Raw genomic sequence first — 17,888 nt, 5'->3', positions numbered from 1 at the left:
AAAAAAGTCCAGGTGTGGTTGGGTGAGTGGCCCCCAACTCAAGTTTCTAGAAGAGTCATGTCTCAGACATTCGGGAATCAGGGGCTGTGAACCCCAGGGAGCCACCTAAGTCCTGATTAATGCACGCGAGGGGAGAGGACGGGGCGGAATAATGAGGCCGGAGTCTTAGGGCTCCGAAAAGTCAAAGGAACCGCTGTGGTCATCGCAATGCGCTGCTTATACTCCTAGGAACTTATTTTTAGATAAGGAGTGAGAGTGACAGTGGCGCAACCAGCAAGGGGCACACCTGGAAGGTAAACTGATGACGCAAGCCTCGCCCGGGTCCGGGCACCACGCGCCAGAGTCGCCTAGGAGACCCCGGAGCCCCGCCCCGCGAGCCCCGGAGCCCCGCCCCGCGAGCCCCGGAGCGGTGTGCGTGGCTCGGCCTCCGCGTGCGCAGCCGGTGCGTGAGGGCGGGGCAGGGCGGGGGCGTTGGGCCCGCCACGTTGGGCCCGGCCGTTCCGGCTGCCGCGCGGGGGTGCAGCAGGGGGTGGGGCTGGCTCTGCAGCCGGATCCGGATGCGGCTCCGTGAGCGGCCGGGAGACTGACGCGCCTGGAGGGGAGCGTGGATCGCTCCGGTGCGGTGAGGCGACCCGGGGCTGGCACGGGAGGAAGGGCGGGCTTGGGACTGACTGCCCCGAGGCTGCAGACCGAGGAGCCCGGCGGCTAAGCGTGGTGACCCGCGGTGCGGTCGGGCAGGGCCCGGGGACCGAGTGCCCGTGGCATGGGACCGGGGGGGGGCAGTCCTCGCCACGTCTGCCGCCGTTGTCCAGCGGTGAGAGCGGCTGAAGACACGCTCCGACTGTCTGAAGCCCGGGTGGGGGACCCGGGACTTGAACCCCTAAAAACACTGTGATTTCTATTGTGTGTAGGAACTAATGTGTACGTGAGGCAAACATAAAATTCTGTTCGTGTAAAAATAAATGGGGATTCGTTTTTTGTTTGGACAATTAACCCTTAATCCGAGAATGGGTCTCAGGAAATTGAGATATTTTAAGATAGGCCTCGTATGGTAGAAACAGATACCATGATGCAAAGATTGTCGTCTGTAGAGCTCAATGGGGAAAGGAGAGGACCCTCATCACAGGCTGATACTTGGGAACTTCGTGCTCCAACTATCCAAATGGATTGGAGATTAAAAAAAAAAAAGATGGTGTAGATCAAATACACTTACAGGAAACACTTCACGCATAGAAGATACTTGAGAGCTATCTGCCAACCTGTCACCTACCACAGAAATTTTGATATGGCTGTATATGTTTAGAAATCTTGGTTTTCAATGCTCACTACTTGGTGCTCCCTTTTGTTTTCCTGGAATCAGCTGCTCTCATTTGTATCCAATCTCATTCAGAGACTGGGAAGCCAAACTTGAAATTGTCTCTAAAAAATAATCAATTGGGAGAAAAAAAACCCCTCAGTACAATTATAAATGAAGTTTGGTGTATGACTTTTGTGTTGTCACTCGTGGCAATGTGTCGACTTTCTGAGGTATGATTGCTAGATGAGGCCTTACGTTATTCATTATTCATTGACCAGAAATTTACCGGATTAGGGCCAAGGCAGTACTCAGGCCTTGTAAATGAATGCTAATTTTCAGTTAAGCACAACAGGTTGGGGGGGGGGTGCTTTGAGTTAGAGTTCACTTTAGTTAGCTGGTGGTGGATCTTTAAGAACGAAGTTTTTTTGTTTTTGTTTTTGGTTTTTCGAGACAGGGTTTCTCTGTGGCTTTGGAGCCTGTCCTGGAACTATCTCTTGTAGACCAGGCTGGTCTCGAACTCACAGAGATCCTCCTGCCTCTACCTCCCGAGTGCTGGGATTAAAGGCGTGCGCCACCAACGCCCGGCTAAGAACGAAGTTTTTTTTGTTTGTTTTGTTTTTGTTTTTGTTTTTTTTGAGACAGGATTTCTCTGTGTAGCTTTGGAGCCTATTATCTTGGCACTCTCTCTGTAGACCAGGCTGGCCTTAAACTCAGAGATCCACCTGCCTCTGCTTCCCGAGTGCTGGGATATAAAGGCATTTGCTGTCACCGCCCGGCTAAGAAGGAAGGTTTTATGTAGTCAGAGCTAGTCTTAAATTGGCCCCTCTGGATGTAGGGTGGGTTGGGGATATCTTAAAACCAACTTTAAAAAGGATTTTCATGTTTACTCCATTTCCGTAAGTTTTATGTGTGCTGTTTTTGAGACAGGTGTTACTGTGGGAGCCCTGTTGGCCTTGATCTCCCAAGTGTTCATGCCCCAGCCTCCCTGGCACTGATCACAAGTGTTTGCCACCTCACCTGAATTTTATTAGATTGTAATGAGACATGACCTCTGTCAGCATCATAAATCATATCTTTATGACTAGGAAGATAGGTTTTTTCCTCTGAGGTTTTATAAATCCTGTTTTAAAAGGAGTTTGACTATTAATCAGCCCTTTTGTGTTTAACTGGACCAAAGGCTGTCTTCATTGATTTAGTAATGGGTGCTGTAGGCATTTCGGACAGATCGGATGGGACAGGTATTCTGGCACTCGGGAGTCACAGAATACTGAGTGTTACAAAGCTCAGATGGAAAGGTATCCTGGAATTTGGGAGCCAAGGAATACCACAGGTTGTAGTAAGCTTAGCAGCTTACAGCCCTACCTCAGTATATGGGTTCTGCTCCAGCAGGACAGGGTCTTCCAGCTGTGAATGTTTGCCCAGTGTAGCAGATTTGCTTGGCAGGAGGTTTCTTGGGTGAAGTTGCTACAGTTGAGCTCTGCTCCGGGGAGAGTGGAGAGCTGAGTGTAACAACTCCACTCTGCCAGGGGAAGGTTTCCCTGGCAAAAGTGTTTGCTGCTCACTCTGCTCTGCCGCAAAAGGTCTTCACCCAAAGCTCTTCCAAGGGGTTTATTGGGAGGGAAGAATCCAGGAGGGTGAGTACCCTCTACCTCAGTGGCAGAGAACAGCTGGGTAGCAGAAACAGTCACAAGCTGAACAGACACAGGGTTTATATAGAGCTTCCAGGGTGGGGATTGGACAGATTTTAATCTGCTCAAGGATTGGTTAGTTTTCTGCACAGGATTAGGGTCAGATTTGGCTCTGGTTTTAGGGCCAAAGTGTGTTTGTCTGGTCCTTTTTAGCCTTTTGGCTCTAGTTTTAGGGCCAGGGTGCATTTCTTTCACTGGCTCTGATTCCAGGGGCAAAGTGTGTTTCTTTGGCACTGGTTTCAGGGTCAGGGTACATTTCTTTGGTTCTAGTTGCAGAGCCAAACAAAGTGTGTTTCTTTGGCTCTCCTCAGGGTGTGTTTCTTTGGCTGGACCTTTTTCCCTACAGGTGCTAGAAACTAATGTAAAGTTGCTTAAGAAATCTGGTATGGTGGGACACTCCTATGGTCTCAGCATGGGGAATGTGGAAAAAATCAGGAGTTGGAATTAGGCTGGGGAGGTGACTGAGAGGGAAATCGTTTGCAGTGCAAGACTGGGGACCAGAGTTCTTTGATTACCAGAACCCATGTAAAGTGGTGGGCTTGTAATGGCAGCATCGGGAGACAGAAATGCTTTGAAGTAAGCTGGCTATTCACACCAACCTAAAGAGTGAGTTCAGGGTTTGGGGAGAGAACTGGTTTAGTATATAAAGTGAACAGGGATGGAGGAGTACACCTGATGTCAATCTTGGACCTCCACACTCACAGGCATACATGTGCACATGTACCCAACACACACACACACACACACACACACACACACACACACACACACGCAAACATGCTTACACATATGCACACATACAACAGAGTGGGAGGGCAACCTAAGCTACATGATGAATCCCACTTCCTAGAAGGCGATGAGTGTGTTGTTTAGTTCTTTCTTCTGTCATCATTTATGCAGCTCCCTTATAAAAGGCTTTCTTACCCACTGACTTTGGACATGGGTGGCTGACCAGCGTGGTGTGGTTAGAGATTACCCTGCCAATCACAAGTTGCCTGTTTCTGCTCAACCCTTGAGCTGACCTTTGCCAGGAGGTTGGGTTATCTAAAATGGCCTTTTCAGCTTGGCTGGTGAACGAGCTTGGCAAGGGATAAAGGAGGTCAGAGTGGGGGTCGTGTGGGAAGGGACCCAGCTTGCATGCCTTCCCTGGGCAGGCCCGCCCCTAAGAATCTCCATGTGTTCAGTTACCTGGGAGCTGCAAGTTTTACTTCGTGATGAGGCTGAGCTTCAGCTGTGCAGTTTAATGATTGTGTAGCTTTGTCTGGGAGCCTTTAAGGCATTTCTTTTGGAAATCAATTATTGATAACCTATTGAGTTCTTGATAATCCTTTGGGGATCTGGTGTCAGTCACATCTTGCCTTCTCTTTCCCAAAGTCTTCCCCTTCCCTGGGTACCACCAGGGTCTTACTATTTGAAGAGAGCTCAGGTGAACAAACGGCTTATTAAAACGATAGTCATTTTTTGGTAACTAGACTGTGAGTTCATTTCTATCCAGAATACTTTTATATGCTTTGAATTCTCATTTCCAAAATAGAGATTCCAAGCACTGTTCTTCCTAGCTACACTAGGCTAATAGAGACACGACACCCTTCTGCCTAGCAGAATCAGTGAAGTAACTTGTGGTAAGAATCAAATGCAGAGCCCACTTAAAGCAAGCCTTAAACTGGGCAGCCTCCGCGTTGGCACCTGTGAATCCGTCTGTCGCCTTGTTATTCCTGTTGGCCCAAGTTTTCTGTCTACTTCCTGATCTGTTTATTTTATCCTGGGGATAAATCAGGATACATCTTTTATTCCTTTGCTAAAGAATTAACAAATAAAAAGTACTCACCAAATTAATATTACATATTTTTATGATCATCCACAGACTAGGACCATCTAGTTAAAGAAATTTACGGGAAAACTGAAACTATTAGTTTATTATGACTTCATAAACTTTTTTTGAGACAGGTTTTCATATCACAGTGGTCATATGTGCATTTTGAAATAGTATTCCAGAATGTACCCAGACTGGCCTAAAACATTTCTTCATTCAGTGCCTGAAGTTCTGTGATTACAAGCATGTGCCACTATATCTGCTGCACAGCATAAAACAAACAAACAAAACCCACTGGCTATTCTTAAGCTGTTTAGAAACAACTAACAGGCTTTTAGAAAACTTGTCATGAAAACAAAATGCAGATATGGATATGTCATGGCTACTGTGACTCCAGAGACTAATAAAGTAATTTGAACAATTCCTCACTTGTTCAAGGTTCATATACTAAAACAAGTCACATTCATATGCTCAAGTGAGTCTTTAGTGACAGGGATACCAAATGATTTCTGAGCCTACCAGTAGAATGCAGGATTGTAATTGTATGAACATGGAGTCCACAAGATGTCAGCGTTCGCTCGTGCAGTGGTTCTCACTTCCACACAGTTCCTCATGCTGTGGTGACCCCCAGCTGTAACATTGCTGTGTTGCTGCTTTGTATCTGTAATGGTGCTTCTGCTGTGAATCATAATGAAAACCTCTGGAATGCAGAATATCCAGTATGTGGCCCCATGAAGGGTCATTTGACACCCCACAGGGGTCACGACCCACATGTGAGAGCCACTGCCCTAGTGGCAGCAGCCTACAGGATAAAATGTCTTCAATGACCTTCTGGAAAATGGAGTTTTTGTTTGTGTTCAACTTCTTGATTTCACCCATTATTTTCACCCTTAATTTCAACCCATTTTCCATCTGATAGTAAAACTGTTTTTCCTACATGTTTACAGCTGTAGATTCTAGGTAGCTAAGAAAAATGGCTCACATAATGCTACAGAATCCATTTATATGATGAAATTAACTTCCTCATTAAGTATACTTTTTCTTTACCAATAGACCCTCTTAACATTTGAAATTTTGTTTTAGACTTTACTGGAAAGATGAAACCCGATGAAACGCCTATGTTTGACCCAAGTCTGCTCACAGAAGTGGACTGGAGTCAGAATACAGCCACATTTTCTCCAGCTATTTCTCCAACGAACCCTGGAGAAGGCCTGGTTTTGAGGCCTCTCTGTACTGCCGACTTGAATAAAGGTTTGTGAAAGCCCCTGAAATCGATGCTTTCTTTCTTCCTAAGCATGATGGTAACTTAGAACAACACTTGATTTTGTTTTAAAATAGTTGCAAAGGTGTATGTATATAATGGAGGCCAGATATTACTGTGATATATTTAAAATGCAGTACAATAGTATTCCTTCCAAAAGGGCGTCTCAAAAACAAAACAGTTATAATGTATAAGCACATAGAAGGGTTTTTCTCCAGGAAGCAGGTAGGCAGAAATAACATCCCTTGAAATTAAACGGGTTTTTATCTAGGCCAATGTAATTCTTTAATATCTAAATTATCCAAAATAATTTCTGAAACTTTGGTAGTGAAAAATCAGCATTTTACTAGACTATTTTCTTCTTAGGTATTTGAAGTAATTTTGGTCAGAATTACTACATGTAGAAAAATTAAGACTCAAGAGTTCTAAATGTACCTTTAGCATTGGTTCTTGTTTGTTTTTTGATTTTTCGAGACAGGGTTTCTCTGTGTAGCTTTGTAGACCAGGCTGGCCTCAAACTCACAAGAGATCTGCCTGCGTCTGCCTCCGGAGTGCTGGGATTAAAGGCGTGCACCACTATGCTCCAGCTGCATTAATGTTAGTAAAATTAGAAATTTATAAAGTTGTCTCAACAGTGTTATATTAGTTACACTTTAGCTTCAAAACATTGTTTAAAGATTATTATTATTATTATTTTTTTTTTTTTTGGTTTTTCGAGACAGGGTTTCTCTGTGGCTTTGGAGGCTGTCCTGGAACTAGCTCTTGTAGACCAGGCTGGCCTCGAACTCACAGAGATCCGCCTGCCTCTGCCTCCCGAGTGCTGGGATTAAAGGCGTGCGCCACCAACGCCCGGCTCTGATTAAAGATTATAATGGAAACATGATTATGGGATTTTGAAAAAGTAATTTCCTTTAACCTATTCAGTGAACATTTTGCTTCTTTTTCTATTTTAATCTCTCTTTTGCTTTTCTCCTGACTTGAAATGTTTTAAAACTAGGGTTTTTTAAGGTACTGGGTCAGCTGACAGAGACTGGAGCCGTCGGCCCTGAGCAGTTCATGAGTAAGTACACAGGATACCTTGTTTGAATAACCAGTTAGAACTGTTCAGTACCTATTCGTTCAAAGAGCTGCAAGTTATAAAATCCAGATGTTTGCACAATAACTTGAGAATTACTGGAGGACAGTAAAAGGAGCTGTGTCCTTTTGTATGGCTAAGTGCAGAAATTTCATTACCAAATTAAAGAACTTAAGAGTTTATATTCCTATTTTCCTTTTGTTCTTAATTAGGTTTAAATTTTTGTTGTGTTGGTACTTTTATATTGGATTGGGAGGTTGGCAGGTCTTAGTCTAACAATCCCCTCCTGCTCTGAGACACGAGGAAATAGGTTCCCAGAGAGGACTAGCCGTTCCCAGGATCACAGTTAATCATTGGCAGGGAGAGCTGCAGCACCTTTCTTTACCCAGTGTCCACAGCCTGCCCATTTTCACCTGCACTTCCTTCAGTAGGTAACTCCAACCCCGCTGAGTGAGGGTCGCTCTCTACACTTGTTTATTCTCCTTCATTGGATTTTTTTTCCTACTTCACACCTGTATAGAGTGAGACTTTGAAAATAAACAGTATCTGCGAGCTCCAGAACTTGGCTCTTAAACTCCTGGGTTTGCATACATACCAGACTAGATGAAAACTGTAAACTCCTGGGTTTGCATACATCCAAATTAGGTGAAAATTGTAGCTTTTCCAGCAATATAAAGTGCTAAACATTTATTGTCGGGAAGGTAGCTTTGATCTTATTTGTTGTGTAACTTTGGAAAAACTGCTTAAGTAGCGATGTATCTGTGTCATCTTTGTAACATGCTTTCAAAGCAAACAAAGATCCTGTTTCTAAAAGAACAAATATGTAATCATGAAACATTGGAAAAACAAACGGAAAACTGTTTTGTCAAAATATTTTGAAACCAAGACTATGGATTGCAGATATAATAGGCTCTTGTAAAAACTTGCAGTATTGTTCTTTGAGTGTTAGTTTTAAAATGAGTATAAATTAAATTGGTGGATATTGACATTTTAATTAATTTGTCACAAAAATGGCAACATGTACAATTTATCTGTAATGCAGTGTTGTTCATCTAAAAGATCCCTGAGTCTTACTTTGCTGACAGATTGTATGTGTATTGTATGTGTGTTTCTGGGCAGAGGCAAGCTCTCCCTCCGGGCTATATCTCCATGCTATAACAACAGATGACTTTAAAAAGTGTGAACCACTCAGTGCTGATTGTTAGTATTTCAACTCCTTGATATTTTCAATAACATAGTAGTTGTAGAAGTTTAAACCCAGGTGAGTGGCATGCACACTTTTAATCCCAGAGTCTGGAGGCAGAGGCAGTCTGATCTCTTTGAGTTCAAGACCAGTCTGGTCTACATAGTGAGTTTTAAGATAGCCTGAGCAACATAGTGACACCCTGTCTCAATAAACAAGTAAACAAGCAAGCAAACAACTTAAAAGCTTGTGCTCAATCTACTTTACTTGCTTTGTCTTAAAAAGAAAAAAAATGGGGGCTGGAGAGATGGTTCAGAGGTTAAGAGCACTGGCTGCTCTTCCAGAGGTCCTGAGTTCAATTCCCAGCAACCACAAGGTGGCTCACGACCATCTATAATGAGATCTGGTGTCCTCTTCTAGTGTGCAGACATACATGCAGGCAAAACACTGTATATGTAATAAATGAATAAATTTTTTTTAGAAAACTGGAAACTAAAGCCCCGTAGCAAAATAGCTTTAATATTCAAATGAAGTCAGACAAACCTGGTGCTTTACTTGAATTAATAAAATAGAATGTCTGCTACCTAACACTTTTTCGACATTTCCACAGGATCTTTTGAGCGTATGAAGAAGTCTGGGGATTACTATGTCACGGTTGTGGAAGATGTGACCCTAGGAGAAATTGTTGCTACGGCAACTCTGATAATAGAACATAAATTCATCCACTCATGTGCTAAGGTATGTGCTCACACCAATGCCTATGAGGAAAGTGTACAGACGATCTCTAAGGAAACCACTTTGGAAGCTTCATTAGCAAAAGCAATTTCCCCATGATTTTCCATTGCTGGAATTCCTCAGCAGAAGGCACTTTTCTCAAGTTTCTAGGTTACAGTCCAATGAAAATCAGATAGAGATGCCTCAGGGGGTAAAGGTGCTCACCACCTAGCCTAACCACCCAAGTTCCATCTCTGGGACCTGCATGGTGGAAGGAGAAAACTTCTATAAGTTGTAATCTGACCTTACAGAGACCCAAGCCATTCACACCCCCCCACACACACATACACACACTGAATGTAGGAAAAAAGGAGCATTTGGAAATGTACTCTGGCCGGGCGTGGTAAGGCACACCTTTAGTCCCAGCAGCACATGGGAGTCAGAGGCAGGCAGGTGGATCTCTGAGCTGAAGGCCAACCTGGTCTACAGAGTGAGTTCCAGGACAGCCAGGCTACACTTAGAAACCCTGTCCCCCCAACCATACATACATAAATAAATAAATGGCACTCTGTAGGTTACGGGTTTTGGTTTCTGCACTTGAAACTGGTAAATTGTTATTAAGTAACAAGTTGGATATACTATGTTTACAAGATTATATTGTGGTGATTGACAGTGGTGCTTTAAACAGAGACGGGGTTCTGGTATAGCTAAAAAATGGAGGCACAGTTGGCTTTGTTTCCTCCACGACGAAGACTGTAATTGTAATTGTTACTGGCTGGCTTAGTGGAAAGCAGGCCAGAGGCTCATCCTGCCCACTGTGCTTGTTTGCAGAGAGGGAGAGTAGAAGACGTGGTTGTCAGTGACGACTGCAGAGGGAAGCAGCTCGGCAAACTGTAAGTAAGCACACGGACGGCTGCCCAGTGTGGCCTTCTGCCAAGCTCATTGCATAAGGGTTTCCTGATTATTTCTGACCTTTGTTTACTCTGAGCTCATTCTCCCTCTATCTCTTAAACGGAATTTAATGAAAAATTAAAGTGTTGTTAGTTCACCCGGAGTTTGAGAACTGAAAACCCATTCCATTTGCCGAGGTTAACAAGTGATTGAGCTGTGTACTACCACTGAGCTATGTCACTAGCAGCCCCCACACCACTTTGTTTTCTGAGACGGGTCTCTCTGTAGCCCTGGCTAACTTGCTTTGTAGACCAGGTTGATCTCAAACTCAGATTCTGGAGTAATGGAGAATAGACGTGGCTTATGAAAAGTAACTTCTTTAGCTTTTAATACTAGCATTTCAGACTTGAGCAAGTTACAATGAGTGCCCAACATTTCTGTCAGATTTAAATCTGTATAGGTTTATTGCCAAGTTATAAGCAGAACTTGCATTAAATATAATCTGAGTTTTAATGAGTCTGCTCAATAAACATCAAGTTTGTATCAGTATCCTAGGTATTTGGAATACTTAATTATATGAACTATATCAGTTTTTACTATTCTAATCCATTTAACTAGTCATGCCTAAAATCTTTAGGATAGGAAGTTCCTCCCGCCCCATGACAAGAGATTGTTTATTCAAATGTGCCGCTGGACGTGATGGTGGCGTCTACTATAAAACTGGCGCGCAGGAACCTGAGTCAGGAAGACCACATCAGGTCACGACAAGATCTGTTTAGATGTACACACAACAGGGGAAACCACTCGGCACCTTTTGTTTTGTTTTTAGTCTCCTAACAGCTAAGTCACTTTTGTTTTTGTTTTTTGGAACAGGACTAATCTGTGTGTAGCCCTGGCTGTCCTGGAACCCACTCTGTAGACCAGGCTGGTCTGAACTCAGTGATCTACCTGGCCGCCACCACCGCCCAGCTTAGATCACATATCTCAGGATTTTGACTCCTTGAGCTTTGTAAGATAGTTTCTGAATGATACATCCCCGTATTATTCAGACTCATCTTGTTATCTGATCCATATTTTCATTTAAATAGCTTTAAAGAAAAGCTTGGCATGGTGGCATGCCTTTAGTTGCAGCTCACAAGAGGCAGAGGCAAGCGTATCTCTGCGAGCTAACCTGGTTTACAAGGCCAGTTCCAGGTCAGCCACAGCAATATGAGACTGTCTCAGGAATACAGCTATTATCCATGAGCGTGGCAAGTGTGTGGTTGGACTTAGAACAAAGGTACTTCACCTTTCAGTGCTAAGATGGGAATTCAGGGCTTTCTGTGTGTTAGGCAAACCTGACTGAGCTACATCCCCAGCCCGTGGGACAAGGATATTTTGGGGGTTGTCTTTTGACTTAAGTCTCATGTTGCTATAGTGGATTGCTCTAGTGGAAGACGGGACCTTCAGTACCAGACCCTACTTCTACCTCTTGGGTACTCTGGTACAGGTGTGTCACCACAGCCAGCTAGAAGCCTTTCATAAAAATAATCCAGGCCATGTTTTCACGATTCCATAATCTTTAGTGTTAAAGACAGTTTGGGGCTGAGTTTGGGTTTCCCAAACTCAGTGCTGGGGATTGAACCTAGAGCTTCACACACTTGCTTGGCAAGCACTCCACTGCTTTCTCAGCCCTTGGTATTTTTAAAACTAAGTCTTACTCTGAACCTATGCTTGTCTCAAACATGCTGTGTAGTTCAGTTGGCCTTGCTTCAGCCTCTCAAATAATGGGAATACAAGTGTGTGTCACTTACTATACCTAGGCTCACGCATGAATTATTTTTATTAATTATTTTTATCTGTGCACCAGTTGTGTTTCCGGTGCCCTCAGAAGGCAGCGTCAGGTGCTGAGACAGGAGTTACAGATGGTTGTGAGCCTCCTTGTGTGTACTGGGATCAAATCAGGGGTCGGGCTCTAAAGCAGCCAGTGTTCTTAAGTTAATGCTAAGCCAGCTCTCTAGCCCCGAGAGGAATTCTTTTTTAATTTTATGCACGTAGGTGTTAGGTCTGCGTACCACTTGCATGTCTGGTGCCTGTGGAGGCCAGGAAGCCAAGAGAGGGCACAGTTCACCTGAAGTGGAGATACAGTTAGTGGCTGTGAGTGCTGGGAATTGAACCCCAGTGCTCTGGAAAATCATTCCTCCAGTCTCTCATCCATAAATTCTTATAATTTAAAAAAAGGTGTAGAGCTGGTAAGATGAGTGAGATGGTGACTTGATTCCCAGAACCCATCTAAAGGAAAACTACACAAAACTGTCTTCTGACCTCCATTCCTGGACACACTTGTGCCCTCCTCCCATAATAAAGAGGTGTAGGCCAACTCAGTTATTAATAGGCTGGGGACTGTTTGAAACAAAATAAAAATGCTTCAGTAACTGAAGTGCTTACCAACTTGATGAATAAAGGACTACTGACTAAATACTGGTTTTATTTGTGTATAACACTAATCTGTGTCATCAAGGCCCATTCTCGTTATACTGTCTCCCATACTTCTCTTCTCAAAATTCTAGGTTATTGTCAACTCTCACTTTGCTAAGCAAGAAGCTGAACTGTTACAAGATCACCCTTGAATGTCTACCACAAAACGTTGGCTTCTACCAAAAGTTTGGCTATACGGTGTCTGAAGAGAATTACATGTGTCGGAGGTTCCTAAAGTAAAGGCCACCACCGAGACAGACAATGCTGCAGGGCTTCACTGTTCATTTTTGTCGCTGCAGCCTCACTGGCTGCATACCTACCAGACTGGAAAGCCACTGTAGCATGCCAGCGTGAGTGACACGAGAGCAGCCTGTGGCTGCTGGGACCTACTCTGAGTTAAGAGCACAAACGAGCATAAAGGGGATGACTTTTAACCAAAGGAATATATTTTCAACGTGAATCTTTTCTTGCATTGTATTTTTCTAAAATTTGTCTTCATTTCTTGGGTCAAAAGTATGGGTAGTAAAGAGTTATGTGTGCTCTGTGCTGCTCGGTTTTAAATATATGTATACATATTGAATAAGGCTGTTTCTTATCACATAAAATTATTTTTGTCTCACATCTAAACAGACTTAAGGGTACACCATTTCTCACATTACTGTACACAAAGTGGACAGTCTTAAAGAAGACAATGTGACGGCAATGTAGCTAATATTTACCAAGTGTTTGTGGAGATCTGTGCAGACTGACCACCTGTCCCATCTGTCAAATGATGTTAGAATTAGCCAAGGGCAGACCTAGAGACCCAGGGTTCTTTTTCTCAGTGATGAGTAGCTCTCAGCGGAGGTACTTTTACCTTGGTTTATCATGGGCATCTGAGTCACAAAATGACGTGTGGTACTGCCTTTGTTACATCCTTAAAACAGTAGCTTTTCTATTCGGTGTGATTATAATGGTACATAATGGTACAATTACTCTGATCATTGTCCTGTTTTATTTATTTTAATGATTTTGTAAAGTAGAATTACTTTGTTAACAATGGTTCTAATCTTTTGCATTCCATGTTATTACATTAAACTTGTTTATATAACTAGTCTCTCATGTTATAATCTTGTCTTGTGTTTTTCTTGTTTGTTGAGACACAGGGATCTGTAACTCAGGCTAACAGGAACTCACAATGTAGTAGAAGATCTATCCTGAACTCCCATGCACATTCCAAGAGCTGGTGTTACAGGCATCCCCACCACATGGCTCAGAGCAGTCTAGTTCTATGTATTTTGGGGGTCATTGCAGTTGGCTTAGATTACCCTCTAATCATTAGGTTGACTTTCCAAAATAGAAGTTTTTACTGCGTAGTGACAGACTTTATCTCTGACCAGTGAACTAAGTGACCTGTCACTAGTGAAATAACAGTTTTGTCTTCAGAATTCTGTAAGCTTGATAGGGCTTCATTAAGTTTTAACCATGCTAAAAAAGCCTCCCCAAAAGGGAAAATTGAGTACTTTATTCTATTTCTTACTCTGGCGTAAAACCATCTACTATAAGTATTTCAATGATGTCATGGAGTTTTTTGTTGTTGTTGTTGTTTTCGAGACAGAGTTTCTCTGTGGCTTTGAAGCCTATCCTGGAACTCGCTCTGTAGACCAGGCTGGCCTCGAACTCACAGAAATCCACCTGCCTCTGCCTCCAGAGTGCTGGGAATAAAGGCATCAGCCACCAGATCTTCTTTTAAATTCCTCTTTAAAGAAACAGTTGTATACTAAATGCTTCTTCAGCCTTCCTATTCTGTGGGAGTAAAGCTGGATTACTTTTATCCAGAAGGCAAAGAAATATTTTGAGGCATAAGGAGTATGAATGAGCGTCTCAATCATTTGTTGAGGTAACGGCACACCAGTTTTAATACAACCACCAGTCTTCACAAAATAATTTTAATACTTCGTGCCCCAGTTAGCAGCATCTTGCATCTGTGACATTCCTATACATACAGAAGCATTTTGTCTGAGTACAAATGTTAAAAGCAGAGTAACGTAAGCAATTGTCTATACACAGGTAAACAGACACCGTATGTTATTTTTCTTGAATCATTTTTTGCTGCATAGTAAATTGCAATTACATGTCAGTATCATGTTACTGATTGAGAAAACACTTGGAACTGTGAGGTATGGCGGCTCCCTGTGAGAGCTTAACATGTAAACCTGAATATTTTGAGTGATTTTCTTTTTTTTTTTTTTTTTTAGCTGCCATGAATGGAAAAGACAAAGAATATCCAGCACTCAAGACTCTAGAAACTTATTTTCCTAATTAAAAAAATAAATAAAATTCTTGAGAAAGTCTCAGCTATTTCCTATCATTTCCTTACTGGAGTGTTGTTGAATGGATACATATAATGTAAATACTGAAGTGAAGCTATGCTTGGGATTATAAATTAAATCAGTTATTAAAAAAAATCCATCAGGTAACTGCTCATTTACTTTACATCAAGTTGAGATCCTAATATATACATCTCAACTTCATAATTCAAGATTGCACTTAAATACTTCTAATTAATCTGAATTACCATAGTAATTAAACAATTAGGAACCTTATGTTTTCTTACAAAGGACATGCTTAGCATTTTCTGACATTACTTCTAGACTCAGATTAAGCACAACCCCACACCCTGCAAATGAATATTCTGCTCTACAAGTGGTTGAAAAGTTGGTAGCAAAGTTATCACACTTGAACATTCCTATCACAGTTGGTACAAGTCAACACTTAATAGACAAGAAATTAACATGAACCAGTTAAACTAAGAGAATACCCCCCCACTCCAAAATTTTCAGTCTCAAAACTTTCAAAATGTGAAGTAATGGAGTTCCCTATGTTTTGATAAAAACTTTTAATTCTGAACCCGGATTATATACTTAATGTCATTTCTTTAGAGAGTAAGACATGATTGGTTAAGCTTATCATAGTTGACTGCTACAAAACATCACTGGGAATGGGACCTAAGACAGCTACTTAGTAAATACAGTGGAAAAAAAAACCTTGCAGGTTTCTTATGAAAGAACAAACCTTATCTGTTCACATCAACTGTGCTCAACATGATGGCAGTCCCTAGCTTTTGAGACTGTCTCCAGTATATCATGCTGGATAGGCACTTCACGTGAGAACATAAAAAACGACTGGTTAGAAAAATGGAAAATTACCAGCTACAAATAACTATCAACCTACTTTATATTTTTTGGCCAGACTCCTAAAGAGTATGTATTTTTATGAAACTTAAAAAAAAATTACTTCAAATGTCTCATCTTGAAAAACCATTTCTTATGGAGATTACTTTAAGCACAATTTCTGCTCAATGAGTCGTAGATTATGAGTTGACTCCAATAGAGAGCTTTGTCGACCTGTCCAGTGATGATGTATATACTGATGTATGTACAGGAATTTCTGAACACCCAATGTAATATTTACTATCCCAGCACACCAGTGACAGAGAATGGTGGGTCACAATGCTGGTTTTAGGAGATGGGATGCGAAATCCAACGAGGAATTAACTCTAGTTAACAGTAATTCTGGTTTCTATTTGGGCTGCCATTGTGCAGGACCAAGCCTTCTCTGTATTGTTATGCCATAAGGTGGCGTTCAAAGCAAGTAACTGAGTATAACAGGCTACCTCACTCAGTGCCTCATGGTACCCTGCAAATGTACAGATACCATTCCCAACAGGAAAGCACCTCAGAGAGGACTGAGAAATGTGAACTATAAAGGAGCTGTGTTTGTGCTACCCTAAAGTCATCAAATACAAAAAGTTAAAAACACTCCTCTCTTCTGCACATCACACTTAAAATAGCAAAGTACTTTTTTTTGTAGAACAACTTTTATACATACAGATAAAAATATGGAAAACCAAAGAGCCAATAAGTGACTTTGCTAATGCAAATTATGGGATAAATCTGAACTAATTTAAGAAGTTAAAACAGTAATTTATAATACCCCGAAGCCACCCACAAATTGCTTTATCCAATGAATCTTCAAAGCAAAGCCATCAGCTGAACAACCTCACAGAAGCAAGACAACATGAAATGAAGAAGTCAATGTCTCATATTATTCCAAATAATTTACATTCTTCAAGCTTCACAGATTCAGTTTAATTTATGGTTTAAAAACAAAATTACAGAAAATGTTAATAACTTTTCACTGCTCTATGTACTAATTTAGAGGTCATGAGGATTTAATTGTTGGTTGATACAAGGCACTTTTCTTTTGGGGGTTTCATATTGAAGAAACAGTGCTACATTGGTTTGGTTTCTTAAAGATTCTGCTTTGAACCATTCTGGACAAAGATAAAAAGGGCCAGGCAATTCTGAAAAGATCCAGTCAATATTTGACTAAAACAAACACAAAAAAGAGAAGACAGGTGGAAATATAACACTATCCTTATTTTTGAATATCTGGTTCAAAGAAAGTGAGACCTCTTTGATCATTACAACTTTTTTTCTTGTTTTGAATAGGGAAGGCAGCTGGAAAGGAAGTAATAATTGGATTAAATTAGTAAAGTCTGAAAGTTGGCTAAAGTCATGATTTAAAACTAAGGGACTAAAAAGTTAAAAAAAATAAAATGGTTAAGTTACTGAATTGTATTAAAAATGTGGAAGAGTTCTACATTTTGTTAATGTTTCTGGTAAGAGGCTCCATCAGAAAGCTGAACTGTAAAATTACTTTAAGTGTAATATATATGACACAAAATGAATTTTTAAGAAACATTAGGAAATTTGTTATAAATTATCCAAAATTTATAAACAAATCCCCCTAACTTGCATTTTGCTTAAAGTATAACTTTATATCATACAAATAAACTTCAAGTATGAAAAGTGCATTATTGCAATAATACCTCTTTGCAAGTCCAAAATTCTTGGTTTACGATAAAACCATAAAGTAGTTTTGTTGTTGTTGTTGTTGTTTTTTTAAGTAAACCCATTAGCCATCAGCGCCATCTACTGTAGAAGTACAACAATCTTAAAAGTGTTGCTCAACAAGTTGCAGAGAAGCATGTCTGGAAGCAACATATAATTGAAAAGAAACTGTGTTTCCACTGTACACTATATCACTAGGACTCTCTCCTTTCCAAACAGAGACTCACACCGCTAACAGTCCTCGGAGCTCAGCCGTTCTGTGCAGTTGCCACTTGCATGCTTCCAAAATCCTCCTCCTCTTCATGTGCTCTCTTCAAACTACCTAAGGTCATTGATTCAAACAGTGAAAGCTTACATAAATTCACGTTGAAACACTACAGGCAGCAAAAAGCTGTCTTCCACTAACTGATATTATACAAGTGTCATGAAAACTTCATGCTTGAATTCACAGCAAAACACTTTATAGTAGTTTTTGTTTTTGTTTTTCGAGACAGGGTTTCTCTGTGGCTTTGGAGGCTGTCCTGGAACTCGATCTGTAGACCAGACTGGCCTCTAACCCACAGAGATCTGCCTGCCTCTGCCTCCCTAGTGCTGATATTAAAGGAATGGGCCAC

At 41.5% G+C, this 17,888-nt stretch overlaps 3 protein-coding genes across 6 annotated transcripts in view; 1 reads left to right on the top strand and 2 right to left on the bottom strand.

Moving 5' to 3' along the window:
- Positions 1–238: 238 nt before the first annotated feature.
- LOC121136099 (translation initiation factor IF-2-like) lies at positions 239–2,189 on the bottom strand. The gene is made up of 2 exons (XM_040735764.1): positions 2,185–2,189; positions 239–845 (listed from the first exon to the last, which is right to left on the bottom strand). The coding sequence occupies exons 1-2, from the start codon at positions 2,187–2,189 to the stop codon at positions 239–241; spliced, it is 612 nt and encodes a 203-aa protein (XP_040591698.1).
- Gnpnat1 (glucosamine-phosphate N-acetyltransferase 1) lies at positions 463–14,712 on the top strand. 4 transcript variants are annotated; one of them, XR_005873223.1, is made up of 7 exons: positions 463–617; positions 5,882–6,049; positions 7,057–7,119; positions 8,928–9,055; positions 9,863–9,924; positions 12,472–12,729; positions 14,617–14,712. XR_005873223.1 is itself a non-coding variant. In XM_040735756.1 (6 exons), exons 2-6 carry the CDS (start codon positions 5,896–5,898, stop codon positions 12,617–12,619), a joined length of 555 nt encoding a protein of 184 aa, XP_040591690.1. In that variant the 5' UTR covers positions 463–617; positions 5,882–5,895; the 3' UTR covers positions 12,620–13,472. The 4 variants fall into 4 exon arrangements, 3 of the variants coding, with proteins under 3 accessions (XP_040591690.1, XP_040591692.1, XP_040591691.1); XM_040735756.1 differs by lacking the exon at positions 14,617–14,712 and having other exon boundaries at positions 12,472–13,472; XM_040735757.1 differs by lacking the exon at positions 14,617–14,712 and having other exon boundaries at positions 481–622; positions 12,472–13,472.
- The window catches only part of Styx (serine/threonine/tyrosine interacting protein), a 22,569-nt gene continuing 18,934 nt past the window's right edge, over positions 14,254–17,888 (bottom strand). The window contains exon 11 of the mRNA XM_005085793.4: positions 14,254–17,596. Coding sequence (XP_005085850.1) covers positions 17,523–17,596 — 74 coding nt within the window. The 3' untranslated portion in view covers positions 14,254–17,522. The remainder of the gene's footprint in view (positions 17,597–17,888) is intronic.

The sequence above is a fragment of the Mesocricetus auratus genome, unplaced genomic scaffold (assembly GCF_017639785.1).
Source record: "Mesocricetus auratus isolate SY011 unplaced genomic scaffold, BCM_Maur_2.0 Super-Scaffold_100048, whole genome shotgun sequence".
In the NCBI taxonomy this organism is placed as follows: Eukaryota; Metazoa; Chordata; class Mammalia; order Rodentia; family Cricetidae; genus Mesocricetus; species Mesocricetus auratus.
The sequence above is the reverse complement of the archived record's forward strand: the minus strand, read 5'-3'. Positions and strand labels throughout refer to the sequence as shown.